Source organism: Apium graveolens, chromosome 6, assembly GCF_009905375.1.
Source record: "Apium graveolens cultivar Ventura chromosome 6, ASM990537v1, whole genome shotgun sequence".
Taxonomy (NCBI): domain Eukaryota; kingdom Viridiplantae; phylum Streptophyta; class Magnoliopsida; order Apiales; family Apiaceae; genus Apium; species Apium graveolens.
The window spans coordinates 11,509,822-11,531,739 of record NC_133652.1 but is presented as its reverse complement, the minus strand read 5'-3'; the positions used below and the strand labels follow the sequence as shown (position 1 = coordinate 11,531,739).

At 33.3% G+C, this 21,918-nt stretch overlaps 1 protein-coding gene across 1 annotated transcript; it reads right to left on the bottom strand.

Moving 5' to 3' along the window:
- Window positions 1–8,018: 8,018 nt before the first annotated feature.
- LOC141664582 (uncharacterized) lies at window positions 8,019–9,522 on the bottom strand. Its single transcript, XM_074470541.1, has 4 exons — window positions 8,955–9,522; window positions 8,710–8,843; window positions 8,368–8,562; window positions 8,019–8,243 (listed from the first exon to the last, which is right to left on the bottom strand). Exons 1-4 carry the CDS (start codon window positions 9,520–9,522, stop codon window positions 8,019–8,021), a joined length of 1,122 nt encoding a protein of 373 aa, XP_074326642.1.
- Window positions 9,523–21,918: the final 12,396 nt, after the last annotated feature.

Sequence of the window (21,918 nt, the reverse complement as noted above, 5' to 3'; positions counted from 1 at the left end):
ATAAATTTGCAAATGAATTTTTCATTTATGAAAAATTCATTTGTAAATTCATTCAAGAACAGATCTCAGATATTAACTAAATTAATCACTAAAACTATTCAACATGCCCAATTTACCAACTAATCTGGTAAATATGGATTCATCAAGTGGTTTAGTGAAAATATCTGCTATTTGTTCTTCTGTTGGAACAAAAAATAGTTCAACAGTACCACTCATGACGTGCTCTCTAATAAAATGATACCTGATGACAATGTGCTTTGTCCTCGAGTGCTGCACAGGGTTGTTGGTGATGGCTATTGCACTTGTATTATCACATAAAATAGGAATTTTGTTCAATACAGAGCCATAGTCTCGTAGCTGGTTCCTAATCCACAAGATCTGAGCACAGCAGCTTCCAACAGCAATATATTCAGCCTCGGCCGTTGAGTTGGAAACTGTTTGCTGTTTCTTGCTGTAGCATGAGACTAGCCTGCTTCCTAGGAATTGACAACTTCCTGAGGTGCTTTTCCTATCAACAACACTTCCTGCGTAATCTGAATCTGTATATCCAACAAGGTTAAAACCGGATTCTTTAGGGTACCAAATACCTAGATTTGGTGTTCCCTTAAGATATCTTAAGATTCGTTTAACAGTAACGAGATGAATATCTCTAGGATCCGCTTGGAACCTTGCACATAAACATGTAGCATACATAATATCTGGTCTACTTGCAGTAAGATAGAGTAACGAGCCAATCATACCTCTGTAGCTTGTGACATCTACCTTAATGGAGTTTTCACATGGTCCAAGCTTGACAGCTGTAGTTGATGGAGTCCTTGCTGATGCAGAATCCTCTAGATTGTACTTTTTGAGGAGTTCCTTGAGATACTTGGATTGACAAATAAATGTTCCATCTAACCTTTGATTTACTTGTAATCCAAGAAAGAACTTCAGCTCTCCCATCATGCTCATTTCAAACTTGCTGTGCATTAACTTAGCAAATCTCTTACAGAGATTATCATTAGTAGACCCAAATATTATATCATCCACATAGACTTGGACTAATATAGTATCATTCTTATGTTTTTTAGAAAAGAGAGTTTTGTCTATGACACCTCTAATAAAGCTATTTTCAATAAGAAATTCAGAGAGAGTGTCATACCATTTTCTTGGAGACTATTTTAGCCCATAGATAGCCTTGAAAAGAAAGAAGACAAAATCCAAATGATCTGGATCTTCAAAACCAGGAGGTTGCTCTACATATACCTCTTCATCCAGCTTTCCATTCAGAAAGGCGCTCTTGACATCCATTTGATAAACTTTAAAGTTTGAGAATGCTGTGAATGCCAGAAATATCCTGATGGCCTCAAGTCTAGCCACTGGAGCATAGGTTTCATCATAATCAATGCCTTCAGCTTGAGAATACCCTTTTGCTACCAGTCTTGCCTTGTTTCTTGTAACTATACCATCTTCATCTAGTTTATTCCTGAATACCCACCTAGTACCAACAGCTTTCTTGTGTGTAGGGTCTAGGTACAAGTTTCCAGACTTGTTGACTTTCAAACTGATTGAGTTCATCTTGCATAGCAATCACCCAATCTGGATCAGTTAGTGCTTCTTCAATCTTCTTAGGTTCCATCTCAGAAAGAAATCCTGAGAACAGACACTCATTTTGAGTAGCACGTCTAGTTCTGACTCCAACATCTGGATCACCAATAATCAACTCAAAAGGTTGAGCTTTATTCCAGACAGTCTGTCTTGGAAGATTTGATCTTGATGATTCGCCTTGAAATTCATTGTGATGTTGTGTCCTACTAGATGATCCTTCAGCATCTCCCACTGAGTTGTTGCCATGTTGACTTGAAGATTCTCCATCAGTAGCAGTGGTATCTCCATTGTTAACAAAGTTTCCATCACTATTACCTTGAGTATCATCATGATTAACAGGTTCTTCACCAACAACAACCTCAGGTTCTTGACCATGTTCTGATTCTGAATCTGACATATCATCAAACTTCAGTTTCTCAGAAGGATCTTCAGTTTGGATACTAGGGAGTTTAGTGTCATCAAATGTAACATTGACACTTTCAGTTACTTTGTGTTGATCAATGATATACACTCTGTATGATCTTCTTCCATATCCCATAAAAATACCCTCATATGCCTTTGCCTCGAATTTACCACGACGCTCATCTCCATCCTTGAGCACGAAGCATCTGGCACCAAATACATGAAAGTATTTGATAGAAGGTTTCTGTTCATTCAAAATCTCATAAGGATTTTTCATGAAGTCTTTGTTGATTAGAGTTCGATTCTGAGTATAACATGCAGTATTGACAGCTTCAGCCCAAAAGTACATTGGAAGACCTGATTCACTTAACATCGTTCTTGCAGCTTCAATCAATGTACGATTCTTCCTTTCTACCACTCCATTTTGCTGAGGGGTTCTAGGAGCTGAAAATTGTCTGGTAATCCTTTTGTCTGTACAGAATCCATTGAGAAGTGAATTCTTGAATTCTGTTCCATTATCTGACCTTATTGCTCTAACAGGGACGTTAGAATCTAACTCAATCATTTTGATATGATCAATCACAACTTGTGGTGTTTCATCCTTAGAGTAAAGAAATAAAACCCACGTATACTTGGAATAGTCATCAACTATCACAAGATAGTAACACTTCTTTGACATCGAAAGGACATTAACTGGTCCAAATAAATCCATGTGCAATAATTGCAGAACACCAGTTATGGAAGATGTGTCAGTGCCTCTGTGACTTGCTTTCTTTGACTTTCCTTTCTGGCAAGCCTCACATAGTCCTTCTGGAGAGAATTCCAGCTGAGGCAGACCTCTTACCAATTCTCTTTTTACAAGAGAATTCATTGTTTTGAAATTGAGATGAGAAAGTCTCTTGTGCCATAGCCAACTCTCATCTGACGATGCCTTTGCATAGAAGCAATTGACTTCAGGATTGCTTCCAGAGTTCATGTCAGCTACGAACATATTTCCTTTCTGGATTCCCATTAAGGAGGGTTTTTCACTTTTCTTGTGCAGAATCCGACACTTCAGCTTGTCGAATAAAATATTGTAGCCGTTGTCACAGAACTGACTAATGCTAAGCAGATTGTGTTCAAGTCCTTGCACAACATACATATTTTCAATGATAATATTTCCAGCTAGCAAACAGCCATATCCCTCCGTTAAACCTTTGCTGTTATCTCCAAAGGTAACCACTGGGCCAGCTTTCTCAACCACATTTGATAGCAGGGCTCTATCTCCGGTCATATGTCTTGACGATCCGCTGTCAAGAATCCACACTACCGGTTGTACCTGTTTAATGCCCTCTTTTCTTGACGATGAGGTGCTTGCATCACTAGCCATGAGAGCAAGATTCCCAACTTCTTCATCTTCACTGTCAGTATCATCCCAGCTTCTTCCCTTTGCCAGGTAAGCCCTTTCAGATTTACTCTTCTGATTAGAATCGTAAGAGTTCTTCCTAGCTTGTTTTGGCTTCCTGCATTCTGTGGCAAAGTGTCCCAACTCATTGCAGTTGAAGCATCGAATGGTGCTTCGATCAGCCATCCCTGTTTTATACCCACCACTGCTGGTGTTAGAGGATGAAGATCCACCTTTCTGGAATCTGTTGTAGTTGGACTTGTACTTGAATTTTGGGATTCCTTTTGAATCTGACATTTGAGAATCTCTTGACAATCAGGGCCATTGACTCATCCTCCAATTGCTCCAGTTCTTCCAAGGAATAATAATCATCTCCTGATTGATTTGTAGTAGGAGAATCAAATTCTGCTACTATCACATTATCTTCAACCTTGGAAGACTGTACCATTCTTTCTGACTGTTGAGATTGTTGTTGATATTGTGGTTGTTGTTGTTGTTCATCAGCTACTAGAGCAGTAGACATGCTGACCACTCTTCCTTTCCCGTAAACTTCCTTCTGTTGAATCTGCTCCAACTCATAAGTCTTTAACACACCATAGAGCCTCTCCAAAGAAATCTCACTCAGATCTCTTGCTTCTCTTATGGCAGTGATTCTATGTTCGAGATGAGTTGGCAGTGTTAAGAGGAACTTTTTGTTGACCTCCCTGATGGAATAGTATTTACCATTAATGTTCAGGTTGTTGATCAATGCATTGTACCTCTCAAACACTTCAGTGATTCCTTCCCCTGGATTGGATTTAAAGTATTCATACTCAGAGGTTAGGATTTCTAGCTTGTTCTCCCTAACTTCCTCTGTGCCTTCATTAATAATCTCAATAGTTTCCCAGATATGTTTGGAATCTTTACAATTCATCACATGTCTATTCATCAAGGGATTAAGGGAATCTACTAAGATTAATTGAAGGCTAGCATCCAGGGAGGCTTCTTCTATTTCAGCAGGAGAGAAGTCCTCAGGATCCTTCACATAAGTTCTCGCTTTGGTGATCACCACATCATTTTCTATTACCTCTGGTTCAATAACCATAGGAATTTTTGGACCCTTCTTTAACACTTGCAAATATTTGGGATTAGCAACTTGTAAAAACAGTAGCATCTTCTTCTTCCACATAACATAATTTTCTTTATCGAAAAGTGGAATTTTAACGGTTCTAACTTTTTGTGTAGTCATTATGAATTTTTTGAGTGAATAAAAAATTCAAGAAGTGAAAGAAACACAAAAGTCTAGGATCTAGATTTGTACGTTAATCAGAAGGCTCGGATACCAATTGTTAGGTCCCAATTTGTTTGTAGAATGGGGGGTTGAATGCAAACAATACCGTTTAATCGAATAAAATGCGGAATAAAAAAGGTGAAATAAAATTCAAGTTAAATAAAACTTTTATTAAACTTGAAAGGTGTTACAACTACGGTATCGGTTACAAGGGATTAATCTCAAATCAATTATTACAAATCTTGAATAAATTCGACATGAACTTTTTCTATTTTTGTAATTAAAAGATCAAATGCTAAATGCGATTTGAGATTAAGTTCTAGGGATTTTAATCCGCTAGATTGATACACAAGAACAAGATAAAGATTTCTAGTTGATTGGATTTAACTTTACAATCTAGAAATTTAATCTTGAAGAAAGCAGATGAAAAATGAAATGATGTGCCTTTGTCTTCTGCTTCTGTTTTTCTTGACTTGTGTGTTCTGTATGTTTTTGATCTTTTGAATGTCTTCTGCTGCTTTTGTTTAATCCAACAGTCGAGTAGAATGTATTGGCATGACAATCTCTTTGAGCTGGCAAGACAATCAGAATGAACTAGCAAGACTTTCGGTATGACTATCAATTGTCATACCGATTGTCATAGTAGTTCAAAATCAGATTGTCTTACTGAATTAATAATAGATTTTAATGTAATAAAAAATCTGATAAGACAATCCTTTTGAATTAGCATGACTTTCGGTATGACTATTGATTGTCATACCGATTGTCATACTAATACAATCAGTTACCTTTGAGAATTAATAACAGATTTTAAATCAATTAAAATCCTGAAAAACCTTAATATTAATTCTGAATTAATTAATCAATTAATTCAATTAACCAATAAATTAATCTTTGCAGATATAATTTATTTTATTAATTAAATTATATGACTTAATTAATTAGTAGAGAATTAATATTAATCTTGAGCATCTATTCTCCTGTAGAACTTCTGAAAATCACTGAAATATATGAATCAATTCCACCACTTCAACGTTGACACTCGATGTACTGTCTGGTTCATGAGTGACTAACTTCCGTGATGTTTCTTCACGTCTTGACTTTGATTTTCTTCAGACTAAATCCTTGTAATTAATTGATACCCTGACGAGATCTCTGTCACTTGGTTAAATCCACAATCTTGATTTATATCACTGAGGCTTGATCAATTTCTTGAGCTTCTTCCAGTGAATTAAGTCTTCAAGTCTGTAGATGAATAATGTTTCTTAACCCTTTGACAGATGTTACTTTGTGAGATCTCTCTGACGATAGATCCACTATTTGCTTATTACATTCTTATTTGAGTTGAGTTAAATCCTCGAATAAACGAATAGGCTATGACATATGCCTTTCACATTCGTAGAGTGGCTAAGAGGCCTTTATCCCTCTTGAAACTCATCAATTATCCATGCCATTTGTTTAATGATGTGTAAAATTATTTTAGTATTATCGTCATAATGTTATCGGTCCTGTAAGACCTTCATGTTGATTATACATGTCATCCCTTTATATTTTGATTTCATTAGAAACTAAACATCGTGACAGGGTGATCAACCCTTGTATTTGTAATAACATTTTCGACTCAATAAATTGGTAGTCATGACAATTATAAAAGCAATCTTAATTATACAACGACAAAGTACATTAAATAAACATTATGCAACACATAAATCACAAGGGCAAGCACGTATAGTAAGGATAATTCATACGATCATGTAGCACATAATGCGAGGTAATGAGGAAAAATAATTCCATCAAATGATAAGTCATATCTAAAAGCATAAAATGAAAGTCAAGAATGACTACAACTATGTCCTAACGACTTATTCTCAGAAGTTCCTAAGAATCGAAATAACAAGAGGGATTAGAAAACTTTATACGTTATAAAGTTTTAGGTGTAAAACATTCCAACTCCTTGGTATTTGACTGCCATCCAAGCTGGACAATTGGTAAGCTCTACGTCCGACGACTGCATCTATGAGGTAGGGACCTTCCCAAGTGTCAGCAAGCTTTCCTGCTGTCGAATCTATGGTGTTCTGAAACGTCTTCTTCAACACCAAGTCACCAACACGGAATGCTCTCAGATAGAGCTGACAATTTGGTATACGACATGATAAAACGACATGAGAATGACACGATATAAATGGATATGTGTTCAGCTTTTTTGTACATGAACACGAAAGTACACGAACACGAAAGTACACGACACGAAAGAACACGAAATCTAAAGATGTACGAATATGTGTTTACCCTTGGATACACGACACGACACGAAAGTACACAAAATAATAAATTTATCAATTTTTTTAATATTTATATAAATACACATATTACTTTAATATTATATGTATATATACATAAATTCATATATATTTATGAAAATATATTCAAAATATACCGTTATATATAAATATATATATATATGTATATATTTAATATATATGTATAAATATATATATATGTAAAATATTATATGTATATATATATAATATTTTATATATTTATTAATTTATTAATTTATTTATTTTTGTACACAAAATGTACACGAAACGAACACGAAACGATAAGTTATGGATATGTGTTTACCCTTAAGTACGGGAATGCTAAACGGTTCAGATATGTGTTTGCATTTCAGTACACGAAATACAAAAGTACACGACACGAAAGTATACAAACGACACAAATTACCACCTCTACTCTCAAATGAACATGTTTGTTGTAAGTATTTGCAACCCTTTGCTGATAGGACACCATACGTGTCCTTGCCATTTCTCGAAGTTCATCTACCGATTCTATATCATCCTTCAATTCCTTGTCATTCATATCCATCATCAACAACCCATATCTGGCAGTGGGCATCATGACCTCAGTTGGTAAGACAACTTCGGTTTCATAAGCCAAGCTATAGGGTGTTTATCATGTCGACATCTTTGGGGTGGTCCTGTCTGACCAGAATACCCAAGGTAATTCTTCATCCCATTTCCCTTTGCATGTTGTTAGCCTCCTCTTAAGATTGTTGATTATGATTTTATTACTTTATTCAGCCTGCCCATTAGCCTGAGGGTATCTTGGTGTCGACTTGATTAAATTGACGTTCCATTGTTTGAAAAATGCTTATGTCTTGTCACTTATAAATTGTGATCCATTGTCACAAACAATCTCAGATAGCAAACCGAACTTGCATAAGATATTCCTTTTGATGAACGAGATCACTTCCTTTGACGTGACTTGCTTGAACGCCTCCGCTTTAATTCATTTAGAAAAGTAATATGTCATGGCTAACATGAAGACTCCCTGACTAGGTGCAGGTGGCATCTTTCCCACAATGTCCATTCCCTATTTCATGAAGAGCCACATGTTCAGGTGCTCAGATGGTTGATGTATCACGGGAGCATGTCTTTGACAAGCGTCATATTTTTTCATGTACTCCAAGGCGTCTTGCCTTAATGTTGGCCTATAATAACCCAAGGGTAATATCTTTAATGAGAGGTTTCTCCCATTGGTGTGATTTCCACATTCTTCTTCATGTGCATCCCTCAAAACCATGTCAGCCAAGTAGTCCTGTAGATGATTTTTTGAACAACACATTGTCCATAATAGTAAATCTTGATGCTTTTATTATGAGAATTATGGCTTCATTATTGTTACTAGGTTGAATTTCATGTTACAAGTAGTCTTTGTATACTTGAATCCAATTGTCCATAACTTCATCTCCATTGTTATCTTGTGGTTTAAGGACCAACACGTCTACTTCATGTGCTAACCTTTTGACGGCATGCCTCATGATATGTAAAACTGGGATGTTGTTCAAATTAAGGCCTTTGAAAACAGCCCCAAGCCCAGCTAGTGCATCAGCTTGAACATTGCCCTCCCTTAGTACCTGTTGTATGTTGAATGCATCAAAATAATTTGTCAATTTCTTAGTGACATCTAGGTACGTAATCATATTGGGATCTTTAGCTTCATAAGAGCCATTTATATGATTGACAATTAATAGTAAGTCACAATTTACGTCGATGTGTCTTACCTTCATATCGTTGGAAGTCGTCAATCCCAAATTTAATACTTCGTACTCAGCCTCGTTATTAGTAGATTTGAAATCACAGCATATTGAAAATGCTATTATATCCCCCTGTGGAGATTTTAGTACAAGCCCCAAGCCTGTTGCATTCACATTTGAACCCCCATCAGTATATAATGTCCATGGTTTGATGTCCGCTCCCGAAACAACTTGTCACAACTCCTCTTCAACTGATGTCATTTGGCTTGGACTGAAATTAGCCACAAATTCAGCTAAAGCTTGCGATTTTATGACAGTTCTAGTGTCATATACGATGTCATATATGCTTAGCTGGATGGCCCATTTAGCCATCCTTCCCGTCAATTTGGGCTTACTCAAAACAGCCCTCAAAGGAAAATTTGTCAAGACATATGTTTGATGAGACTCGAAATAATGTCTTAACTTTGTAAAAGTCATGGCCAATGCAAGTACTAGTTTTTCAAGAGATGTGTACCTTATCTCCGCATCCACTAGGCTTTTGCTGACATAGTAAATAGGCGATTGGACGCCTTCATGCTCCTTGACAAGTACTACACTCAAAGCATGATCAGTGGTAGACAGGTAAACATAAAGATCTTCACCTTGAGATGGTTTGGATAAGAGTGGAGGAGTGGTAAGGTAAGTCTTCAAGTCATCGAGCACAGCTTCATGTCTACTCGTCCACTCAAACCCTTTGTTCTTTCTCAAGATGTCATAGAAAAGTTTGCACCTGTTTGAAGATTGAGAAATAAATTTATTCAGGGCTGCAACTCTCCCGTCAATTCCCCTTCTTGTCACCATATGTCAAAGAATTTTTCCCGAAGATATAGCAAATTTACATTTAGACGGATTGAGCTTCATGTTGTATAATCTTAGAACGTCAAACACTTTCTGTAGATCACGACCATGATTATCATTATTCATTGATTTGACCACCATATTGTCTATGTAGACTTCCATTGTTTGACTTATTTGATTTTTGAACATCTTGTTGACAAGTCTCTGAAAGGTTGCACCACCATTACATAATCCAAAAGGCATGGCTAGATAGCAATATATCCCCCTGTCAGTAACGAACGTTGTTTTCTCACAATCAGACGACTCCATTTGTATTTGATTGAAATCACATGATGCGTCCAAGAAGGTAAGTAGCTCATGTCTGATTGTTGAGTCCACCATGGTATCAATATGGAGTAATGGATAAGGATCTTTGGGACATGCTTTGTTCAAGTCTGTATAATTAACACAAACCCTCCATTTTTCGTTCTTTATTTGTACTATAACAATATTGGCCAACCATTTAGGATAATCTACTTCTTTGATCATTCCATCCTTCAATAGTATGTCTACTTTGTCATTGATTATCTTGTTTCTTTTTGTTGGAAACTTTCTTCTCTTCTGTTGTACAGGGGTAAAAGTTGGATCGACATTTAGCTTGTGTGTTATCATGTCAGGATCAATACCCGTAATGTCGTCATGTTCCCATGCAAATGCATCCAGTCTGGTTGTCAAGAACTCCACCAAGTTTGCCTCAATTGTTGGTGAGAGGTCTTCTTCTATCAAGGCATTTTTATCCCCTATCTTTAAGTCAATCTCAGCTAACTTCTCAATTCCCGTTATTATGGCTACAGGTGCTTTGTTCCTGTTGTGTCGGATAGTTGGCTTCAAACACGTCTTATAACATTCCCGAGCCGTATTTTGGTCTCCTTGAATTTCTTGTGCACCCCATGTTGTCGGGAATTTGAGTACTTGATGATACGTCGACGAGACAGCTATCAAAGTGTGAATCCAAAGTCTTCCCATAATTATGTTATACGTGGAATCAACATCAATTATACAAAACTTCTCCAAGAGAGTAACTCCTTGTGCACATGTAGGTAACGTAATTTCACCCATTGTGCGTTTAATCTCTCCACTAAATCCCACCAATATTGTCATTTTCTTTATCCTGTCACTTTCTGCCAAACCCATTTGCTTTAATGTGCTTAACATCATGATGTTGGTAGCACTCCCGTTATCCACCAAAATCCTCTTGATTAGGCAATTTCCCACTGGAAGTGAGATGACAAGACTGTCTTGTTGTGGTTCTCGAATATTCCCCTTGTCTGATTCGTGAAATGTTAAGGTAAATTGTTATTGTCAACTTATGTTTGAGCAACTCGTATGTCCGTCTCCCTAGACATTTTTTTGGCTTGCGAGTATGTCGACCCACACACTTCAGAACCTCCTGCAATGAAAGCAATCACTTTATGATGTGGTGATGGTGGCTATCTCATTGGTGTTTTGTCATCTCTATTTAGTGACCTTTCTCTTCTAACGTGTGCAGTCTTATTAGCCGTCATGAACTCAGTTAAGTAGCCCTTTTTGATCAAGAACTGTAACTCATTTCACAAAGCTACACAATCATAGGATTTGGGTCCATAATCTCCATGGTAATCACATCATAGCTTAGAGTCTAGATTTGCCTTGGGTTTGTTACTTTTTATTGGCCACTTGACTATATTTCCCAGCTTTGTGAACTCCCTTATCATGGCTGATGGTGTTATTGAGAAGCCATAACTATCATATGTTGGTGGTAAATTGGGGTCTTTTCTCCAGTCTATACGTTCTTCATTTCTCCATTCATTACGTTCTCGTGTAGTATTGACGTATGTTTCTTCTTTGATAGGCCTTGAATAGGGTTTGTATTCCCTAGACCTTGGTTTCGTGATCTTTTTGGAAGTTCTATAGTACTTATCATCATCTTCCTTCCCGTCTTCTTCTAGTCTGACTTGTACCATAACCTTTGCTTGTACATAATCCATAGTCCTACATGGGTACTTTGTGAGTTCTTCATATAGTGGTGATTCTCTTTCCAAATATCTCCTCAATGCTTCAATAGATGTAAGAATATCACAATTGGTTATAGTCACCTTCTCTCTATTGAATCGTGTCAAGTAATCACGTAGTGGTCCTCTATGGCGTTGCACAATATTGTACAAGTCACTTGTAGTTTTCTCAAACACTCTGCTGCTTGCAAACTGCATATTGAATGCATGTTCCAGATTGGCAAACATTTTAATGCTCCTGTTTGGAAAATTAATGAACCATTGTAGAGCCGGTCCCGATAGTGTTGAACCAAACCCCTTACACATGCAAGCTTCTTTCAAGTCTCGTGTAATGGGAACTGTGAATATTATTTGCTTATAATGCGCTATGTGTTCCAATGGATCACTGGTCCCATCATATGGCCTCATCTGTGGCACTGTGAAGTGTTTTGGTATTTTTACCAAAGCAATATTATCGTCGAAGGGCGAATCTGCATAGTTTGTAGGGGTCGCTTTCTCCAATGGCTTGGGGACGCCAGGGATCCTCTCGATCACTTCCCTTACCTCTTGTAACTCCCTTTTAAACTCTTCTGGAACATGATTTCGAGACTTCAAACTCCTATGTCGTGATCTTCTCCTGTCGCGATTCTCATCTCGTTCCTCATAATCATCATAGTATCGTTCATCATGTCGTCACTCTATATCATCATTGTAATTAGTTGCATTCTCAATCTCCTCTATTTTGATAACATCATCAATATCCTTTCTTGGTTCCTCATGTTGATCTCATTCTTCTACGTCATCCATGTTTAAACGTCTGACTACACTTGGAATTGTCATTTTTGTAGCAGTTTTCGTCTTCGATTTGGCCGTAGTAATCTCCTTCTTCAATGCTTCATTTTCAGAATACATTTTCTCCATCTCTTCTTGTAGTTTCTTCAATGTTGCAGTTATTTCTTTGTTGATCTCTGTCTCAGCTCCTTGGTTTGTGGTTTCTACCTCCGGCTCGTTGCTTGTCATTGTAGCAAATCAATCAAATTCTTAGCAAGTTTTTTACAGACGGTGCTAATTATTTTTACCAAAATTTGTAGGTTAATTAATAAGGATCAATTTGATCAATTCGTGTATTAAACTAAAATGAGCTAAATAGAAAATGTAAATGACATAAGAATTTGGTGACGCGAAAAACTCGTGAATGGATAAAAATCGCGGGTGGGATCGTGTACCCAACCTAAAGAACTTTACAATTCTTTGATATCGATTACAAGATATATTATGTGTTATAAGGTAGGTTTTCTAATACAAGATATATGATCATGTTCATGTGTTCTTATCCTAGTGTTTTTGTCTGCAATTCATGTGTGTGTGTGTGTGTGTTCTTGTGTCATGCTTATATGTATCTCCTACTCCCGGTTGTTCCTCTTCTTTTGCATCATTCAAATTCATGCTTATCCCCCTTCCCCCATTATCTCCTGCTGGTATAAGTTGTTAGAGAATAGGGCTTGCTATTAGCTTTGATCCCTACTAACTAGAGTTGTTGGTAGACTGAGTTTTCATGCTTATCCAAACAGCTAAACGCTCATGTGCTCATGTCTTGCCTTCTTCTTTGTATCAAGTCTATGATCAGCCTCCCGTCTCACTTTGCTTCGTCTCTTCCCATCATGTATGTTCTTCACGTCTAGGCTTCGTCGAGATCCTCCTGTCAAAACTTATCTTGTCATGTCGTAGTGAAAACTGGGACATACCAACTTTCTCTCGTAAGATGCTTCAATAAGAGGGGTCACTAATTTATAAGTGCTAGATATCCCAAATTTATTCCTTCAATTTTATACCGAATGATGTGTCATACACGTGACGGATTTTAATTCGAGGACGCATATGTATGCATGCGTGGTCCATATTATTATTAGGAAACTTACGAGTTAGAAGTTTGACACATTAACATTCGGGGAAACTTTTGGAAAAAATATTTGGGGTCTCTAGTATTATTCCTTCAATAAGAACAAGAGAATGAGGATCTCGATTTATAATTTATAAGTGAAAATATTCGTTTTGTACAATTTTATAATTTTTTCACATTTTAATGTTATTGTATTTTACCGCGGAACAATATTATTTTCTAAGTTCTTGAGCTAAAATGTGAATATAATACATAAACTATATCTAACAATTGTCGAGAAAATTACATGTCTAATTGCTTGTCTAAGGGTCGAATTTTGTACCGATATTCTAAATTAGCGATATATTATGACGTATTTAGGTAATTAAAGTTTTGTTGGTGAATTTATATTTCAAAATATTTCACTAAGTTACATATATTCAATTAAAATTAAATAAAAAGCTAGGGCTACATGAAAAGTTGAGACTGCAACAACGTATCATAGTTAGCAGCCTCATCTTCGAGCTCCCACAATCCATCACAAAATAAAGATGAATTATGTTTATCATCTAGACCGTTAAAATCTTCATCACCACTACTCACCGTCCGATCAACGCCTACTTCATTTGGTAAACCTAGCTCATCATCAGAAGCTTCAAGAAGATGCCGTATTATAACACTCTCCTTTTCATCATCTTCCTTCGAGCATATATTCCAATCTTTTGTAGTAGGGTCCAGCACAAGTGTTTGGTGGGCCGCATGTGGGCCGAGTTGTGATGGGTCGGGAAGATATGGTGATGGGTCGGAGAAAAGCTCGTGTTGAAGGTTAGTCAAGAAAAGTGATAGGTCTTGAGAGGAAACTATGACATCATCCTGATCTTCTTGTTGTTCAAGAAAAGAAACAAGTGCTTGTTGTTTATTGTTAGTAGTAGTGTTGTATGATTTATAACGCTTTGCTTCTCTATTCTCATCTTGGATATCACTAATTTCTTCTTCTTCTTCTCTATGGCGTTTTGCAAGTGTTTCGGCCATGTAATTATGAGATAGTTGTGCACAAGCACAATGTATGTTATATGGAGAGAGAGAGAGACAGAGATAAAGAGAGAGACGAGGAGAGAGATAAGAAATGCAAAGCGTTTATATAGGGAGGGAAATGGAGTCCGGTCAAATTGAGGAGTGAAGAAACAACAATCATTTTTTTAATACGCAAGTTGCATGTTGGATACAAAATAATATGTGATTCGTATGATGTTTCAGATGTATATTTTCTTAATTATATGGGCTAATAATTGATGCAAGAACATCATTTAGAAATAGAGTACCGCTAAAAATATAAAAATAACTTTCAATATAGTTTAAAATTCATACATATTTTTTTTTATCGTAGTTAATCCGCAGCAGCTATCCTTCGGGTGCGCACTGGATAAACCATACGGGCTCACGTAATAGCCTGCAAACTACGTGAATCAAGGTAAACCGCATTTAAGCGACAGGCTCGCGGAGCTCATATTAATACATATATAATCTTTTATGTTTTTGATAAAATAGCCAATCAAAAACTAAAATTTAATATTTTCTGAAAGTTTTGATTTTTTTTTAAGATCTTTAGAATTACTCTTAGATTTATTTATACTTTTTTATATAGTTAACACATTTACACAATACATTTTAATTTGATGAAATTCGAACTCTTAATATTTCGTAAAAAACAAAGATAATAATATTAGGCTAAGAAATCACGTCTTAATATTTCGTAAAAAAACAAAGATAATAACATTAGGCTAAGGAATCACTGATTAAAATATATGTTATTTTTACTTCTAAACAATTAACCTTGAGTTCCAGCCTAGTGGTCAAGGATTCTTGTGGCCTAGTATGGAATGCAATTTTTTATACGATTTACGGAATGCATTAATTATATACTACAAGTCATACATACAATTATTTATTTCTTCATATATAATGGGTCACGAGTCGAGTCCAATACTGTCAGGCTCGGCTCGAGTTCGATTAAAATAGTTCGAACTCGAACTCGATCGAGCCTTTAATTTTAAGTTCGAAACTCGTCTCGTAAAAGGTTCGGTAGGCTCGAGTTTGACTCGAAAACTCGAATTAATTCACTAAATATTAACAAAAATTCGAAATATGATCAGTTCGGCTCGAGTTTAACTCGATAAAAAATAAATAATATATAAAAATATTAAATATTTACGTAAAGATATATTTATAATGAAAAAATTTAAAATAATAGAGGCTCGATAAAGCTCGCGAACCTTACGAACCGAATAATTTGAAACTCGAGCTCGTCTCGATTATTTTCGAGCCAAATTCAAATTTTTTACAAGCCGGTTTCGAGTTGTTCACGAACAGTTTGACTCGTTTACAGCGCTAACAGGTACGGGGGACTCCTCGAATAGAAAAAAGGTTAGACACCCATAATTCATTGATATGCGCCCCTGCATTAATTAAGATAAAGAAATGAATAAATGAATGGCGTCAAATAAAGGGGAGATTTGTATGGATGGAAGCAAATTAAAGAGAATGGTTGGGAGAGGTGTGATTTGTTTTGCTTTTGTGTCATGGGATGATGGGAATGGTCCCATGTAATGAATTGTTACTCCTATAACCGAACTGATGCATAATAAATTAAATATCGAGTTTTCTGATGTGTGCTCTTGGGCACACAATTAGTACCAATTATAATAATTTTAGTGCATTTTGATTGGTCCTCTAATTATAAATATTGATGGACCCCTGTAATTACAACAACTCCACCAATAAAAATACACCAAACTCATAAAATTTATTATTTATTGTGTGCCCTTAACACATGTTAAAAAGAACCATTAAATATTCTTGTGGAATAATAAGAAATTAGGTAAAGAATAGGCCTGTCGTGCGACATCATTTGTACTTTGGAAAAGCTTGCCCACAACCTATTATGCAACATGATCAAGACAGGTTAGTGGAAGATTCATATTCAAAACGTATCAATTTAAATCTTCATGACATGTATACGAGATTTTCACAGTAGATAAGAGCATCCTCAGGGAAGAAAACTCTTGGTTGGCGCATATTATACATAATTTGAAAAATTGCAATCATGCAAGTTTTTTTAAGTAAAATTATAGCCAAGATATATAAGATTGGTTAAATGTATCAAAACTCTCAAGAATTGTAATAAAGCACAAAGTTGTACACGTAAATTCATAAATTTAATATTATAGTCTAATTTTATTGAAGCAACTTACTCAACAAGTTCAGCAAATTTTATTTAATTATTATTTTATATTATTTTAATTAACCATTTTAGTTAATAGAGTTGCGTGATTTTTCTTTTAACTATATCGAGAACGGTGTTTGACGAAGCTTAAATTTAGTATATGGATTTAAGAGTAGCTTTAACTTGTAATTAGATTTTCCTACTTATATTTGGATTCGTTTGTCTCTCTTGAGGATTTAGTTTTAATTGTTTTTCTTACGTGAGTTTGTGTATTTATATATAATATGTGAAAATATTATAATATTGATTTATTGACGAGGATCTACATGAAATACCATAATTCATTTTTTGCATTCATTATGATAAATGAGGTATACATATTTCTTAAATATATTTTTCATGATTAGATCGAATTGTTAAATTGTCTTCTCAATAATGTTACATATATCAGAGATGTGATTGATGAATGCTCCGCAGTATAAGATTCTTCATTACGTGCTCGTTAAGTTGATTATTTTTATAGATATTTTTTACTCCATCCGTCCCTAAAAACATTTCATATTTGTGTTTGACACGTTTGTCAATGCACACTTTTGATTGTTAATATTTTTAAATTCGTATTAGTATTAAAAATAAAAATTTCACTGTATTAAAGTACTGATAAATACGAATCCAACGAGATCACTCATGACTATGTTTGATATTATAAATTAGACATAAATTAGTAGTCACTCGCTTACCGTGAACAGTACCGAAAGTCAAACAAAATGGGACGGAGGGAGTAATAATAAATTGTTGACCTCGCAAAAAATGAAAGATAAATACGATAATTATACATGTGTAGACGTTTATACAACCCTGCTTATTCATATCGTTCTCGACTTTAAGGAAAAAGGGTTAGTGCAGTTATTAAGCTCTTGTTTCCTACGTGGGAGAATAATAGTTCAGAATAATAGTTCATGTTCTAATATTTGCGTGTGTAATTAATTAGAAAAAAAATTTCTATGTGTTTTTTTTAATAAATTTTCAATTTTAACACAGAAAATTAGAAGCATATCATAGAAGTACACGTATCTTAAATTAAAAATCAACTTGAATACTGTATTATTTTGGGAAAAGAGAGTAATACGACCCCTTTGCCCTCTAGTATATATCTAGTATAGGATGAGCAATGAATGGTACTCATTCTTTTGTGCAGAGTCTATCCATACCGGGAAATGTCTACAAATTTGAATTTGTGGAAGTGCGAAACTGCACGTAGCTCAGCGCAGAGCTGACGAAATAAGATCACTAGATCAGAGACGTGGATAACATTATTAAACTTACACATGCAGTTCCAGGATGGGGTTTCTGAAATCTGGATGCTCCTGGACAAGACAAATTTCTTGGACAGAGACACAGATTTATTCACATATGTATCATGTATGTATGGGCCCGTTTTCAGATTTTAGAAATCTACGCAATTGATTGCTATTTAAAACTTTAACACTCTTTTAAATATATATATACAGGGGTACGCTGTGCGATATCCTAAATTTCAAATAGAGTATAAGATCTAAATCTATACATATGTTTTTTGCATGATTGTATATGCTTAAAAAATTTCAGAATATAATTGCTGAATTCTAATGCAGAACCCTAATATATAAGGCAAAATTTTGTAATTGAACTATTTAATTAAGATGTATAGGTTTTAAGGGTTTTTAAGAATTTTAAAAAGAGTCTTGCCTATATATATATATATATATAAACACATATTGGTTGTCTAACATGGACCCAAAATTAAAAATAATATTAAGTTTTTATAAAATTGAATCTCACAATAATATGTGTGAAACACAGATTAAAATATTTAAATAAATAAATGCCTTTGAATTATATATTTAAAATAAATCGAAATCACGTTTAATTATAAAATTTCACTGTATAATTGTTTTTTGACTAATATGATTTATAAATTTAGTTATATTTCTAATCATGCACCTAATTATTTTACTTGTTATATTAATCTAACATGTTAGATTTTACTAATATGATTATTTAAAAAATAAATTGACGTTTAGGTGAACACTAACAAACATAAATTAATGTGAAAATAAAATAAACTCAGTGTAGAATTCAATTCGTGTTAGTTGAGATTTAATTATATAAAATCCTAATAATAGTTATATAATTTTTATAATGAGTTCTAATTAAGATTTGGTACTTTTGTATTATAATAGAACATGTGATCGCTTATTAGTATAGATCGTTGATAACCCGTGTGAAGCAGATTAAAATATTGAATTAGTATTTGTAATGCGAAATAATTAATTTGTGCTTTATTGGATTAGATTAAAATATTTTTCAAATTAAAAGCAAAGAGATGCTTTGATTAACACTAACTAATAGAAAACAAAATTGATAATAGAAGTTGATTTGTGTTACGCGAATAACAAAATTTGGTACTCTTATGCTGTAATGAAATATGGTTTCACTTATTAATAAAGAATGTTAATTTTAATTATCTTATTAACCAAATATTTGTTATTTTACATAAATTAATATTATCTTATTATTATTTATAATTAACTTTTTCAATATAATTTATTTAATATTACTTAATTAATAAAAAAAATATTCTTCAATTTAAAAGTAAATAGACACTTGAATAAATACTCATTAATAAAAATAAATTTTATATAAAATATAAATCAATTTACGTTATGTAAATACCAAAATTTGGTATTTTGATAATTCGGTACTTGTGTGCACCAATAAAACATGATTTTGATTAATATAAGGAATATAGATTTCACTAATAAAATAATTGTTGGATAATCTTTCGCCAGTAAGCATACTTGTAAGAAATTGACAGTTTTTCGAAAATGTCCAATAAATTGATTAAACGTAATTAACCGATTCGATGAACTATTAATAAATCCCTAATAAATTGTTTAATTTTTGAAAATTAATCAAAAAATCATGAATAAATATCTCAACTGATAAATTTTAATTTTTGAAATCCGTGAACATGAGCGGTAACGTGCAATTGATGCATACACTTACTTGAATGGTTACGATAGGTAGTCCTGAAATTAGGTAAAGCAATATTCTAATTTAAAAACAAAAGAACTAATCACATCACATGTAATTACATCTAACAGCGACTGGGCAATTATTCAAATCCAGGGAAGACACATGGGACGACTTTGGGGAAGCACCTCCTGGTCCTTTAAGGCCGCTCATATAACACTAAATACAACGGTTTCCCTATATACACTCTTAAGTTCAATTATAAAGATTCTTACAAAAACTGACACATCAATATTTTAGTGGTTCCTTAAATCACTAAGACATGCAAATTATTCTTTATTGTTAAGGAACTTCTAGTATTTTTTTATAAAATTTTTAGCAATAAAAAATTCATTTTTCTCTTTTCTTTTTTATTTTTCTCTCTCTTTTTGTTGCACTTTTTGTCCACTTCTTTTCAAATTTATTAATATAATAATAATAAGGAAGAAAGATAAGAATCATTGTTGGAGTTAAAATTCAAAATCATGTCTTAAATTACTAAGAATTAATATTTTATCATATTTATAATGAAACTAACCAGAACACTGTTGGACTTACTCACTCTAACCGAATTTAAAGTATTTTGACTGTATAATATTAATAGTTACTTTTAAATTATTTTTTGTAAATTTAGTACATGATATATACTTTTATTTGGGAAATAAATTCTGATATTTTTTCATACAGTAGTTTTAGTTGTGTATAAAAAAATTAAATGTCAAATTACATCTTTATTATATGTAATATGCATACCGGGATCTTCTTATCCAAATTTTGATAGTTATGGTGTCTTTAATATCAATTTAATATGTACCGTTAGATTTTTTAACAAATTGATAAGAGCCATTGGATCTAAAATAGAGGAATATTCTATAACCAAGTATTAGTAGGTATTCTAAGTTGAATGGAATATCAAATCCTCTTACTAATTTAAATCAAAGAGAAGTATGTGTCATAAACTGAATGGAATAATAATACAAAAATCGTAATAATTTTTTTTCTTCAACTTCTAGTTTTTTGTACAAATTTTTTGAACATTCACTGAATTAAACATTATTTTGTAAGATTTGCGTGAGTTGTAAAACCGTCAAAATCTGATTTATATAACTCAAGATAGATGCGAAATAAAATTAAACGAAATTCTGTAATTTTTTATATTTGTTTGGATAATTTATTTTTTTAACTATTTCAAATTAATAAATATTTGTTTAATAAAACATTCGTGGATAAAACATTAAAAATTTGGTTGTCAATTATGTATTTGAGTTTGTATAGTTCCGGGGTTTATATAATACACATGATTGTTTTTGTATCTATGTTATTCCTCAACTTTTTTCAAAATTTCAAAAGAGATAATTTGTTGGTTGATTAATGACATTGAAATAAAATAAAATAATACACACCATTCATCTATTATACTATTGATGGAGATTAAAATAAATTTAAAATCGAATTAAGTATGATAAGTTGAACTTGGTCGGTGTAATGGATCTCGGGTTAAAACAAAATTATAACTAGTATTGATTCGGCAAAAAAATTATATTATTGAACTGGTAATTTATCGATCGGAATAATAGTATCGGGCTAAAATAAAACAACATTTATTATATATCCAAGCTAAAAATTTATAAAAACTAATTCACGATAAAACGAAATTAAAAATAAAATAAAATTCGAACAGTTAAAACAAAATAAAATATACTATTTATCTGAGTAAACAAAAGTATATATTTGTCCGGCTTTAAACAAAATTAAAATCAAACTAAATTTAATTAGTTAAATTTATCAGTATAATGGGTCTCGGAAGAAGAAAAATATTAAAATAAAACTAAATGTGATTCTAATACTATTAAACCAAGAAAAATCTTATCGTTTAAATTAAAAAATAATTATATTTCGTAAACACACAAATAAATAACAATAATACTATAATTTTCAATTAGTAATATTATATTTTCAAATTTAAATACCTCTAAATTAAAATATTAAATTATATCTTTATTATATAATATGTATACGAACAATTTTATCTAAATATTTGGTAGTTATGAACCATGATTCATATACAATCAATTTAATATGAACCGTTATATATTTTTGCAAATATATATGTATATATATATAATTATTATTACATAATAGCATGTGAAAATCTTAAATTAAAAAATTTTGCATCTTAAAACTTGTAATTCAATTTATATTTTAAAAATAATATAATATTAAAAAAAACTGTA

Coding starts and splice junctions, on each gene's coding strand:
- LOC141664582 (XM_074470541.1), bottom strand. CDS start 9,522: ATGGTGACAAGAAGGGGAATTGACGGGAGAGTTGCAGCCCTGAATAAA. Junction 8,844..8,954: donor TGAATTTGTGGCTAATTTCA/GTCCAAGCCAAA, acceptor TGAATGCAACAG/GCTTGGGGCTTGTACTAAAA. Junction 8,563..8,709: donor CGACTTCCAACGATATGAAG/GTAAGACACATC, acceptor AACATACAACAG/GTACTAAGGGAGGGCAATGT.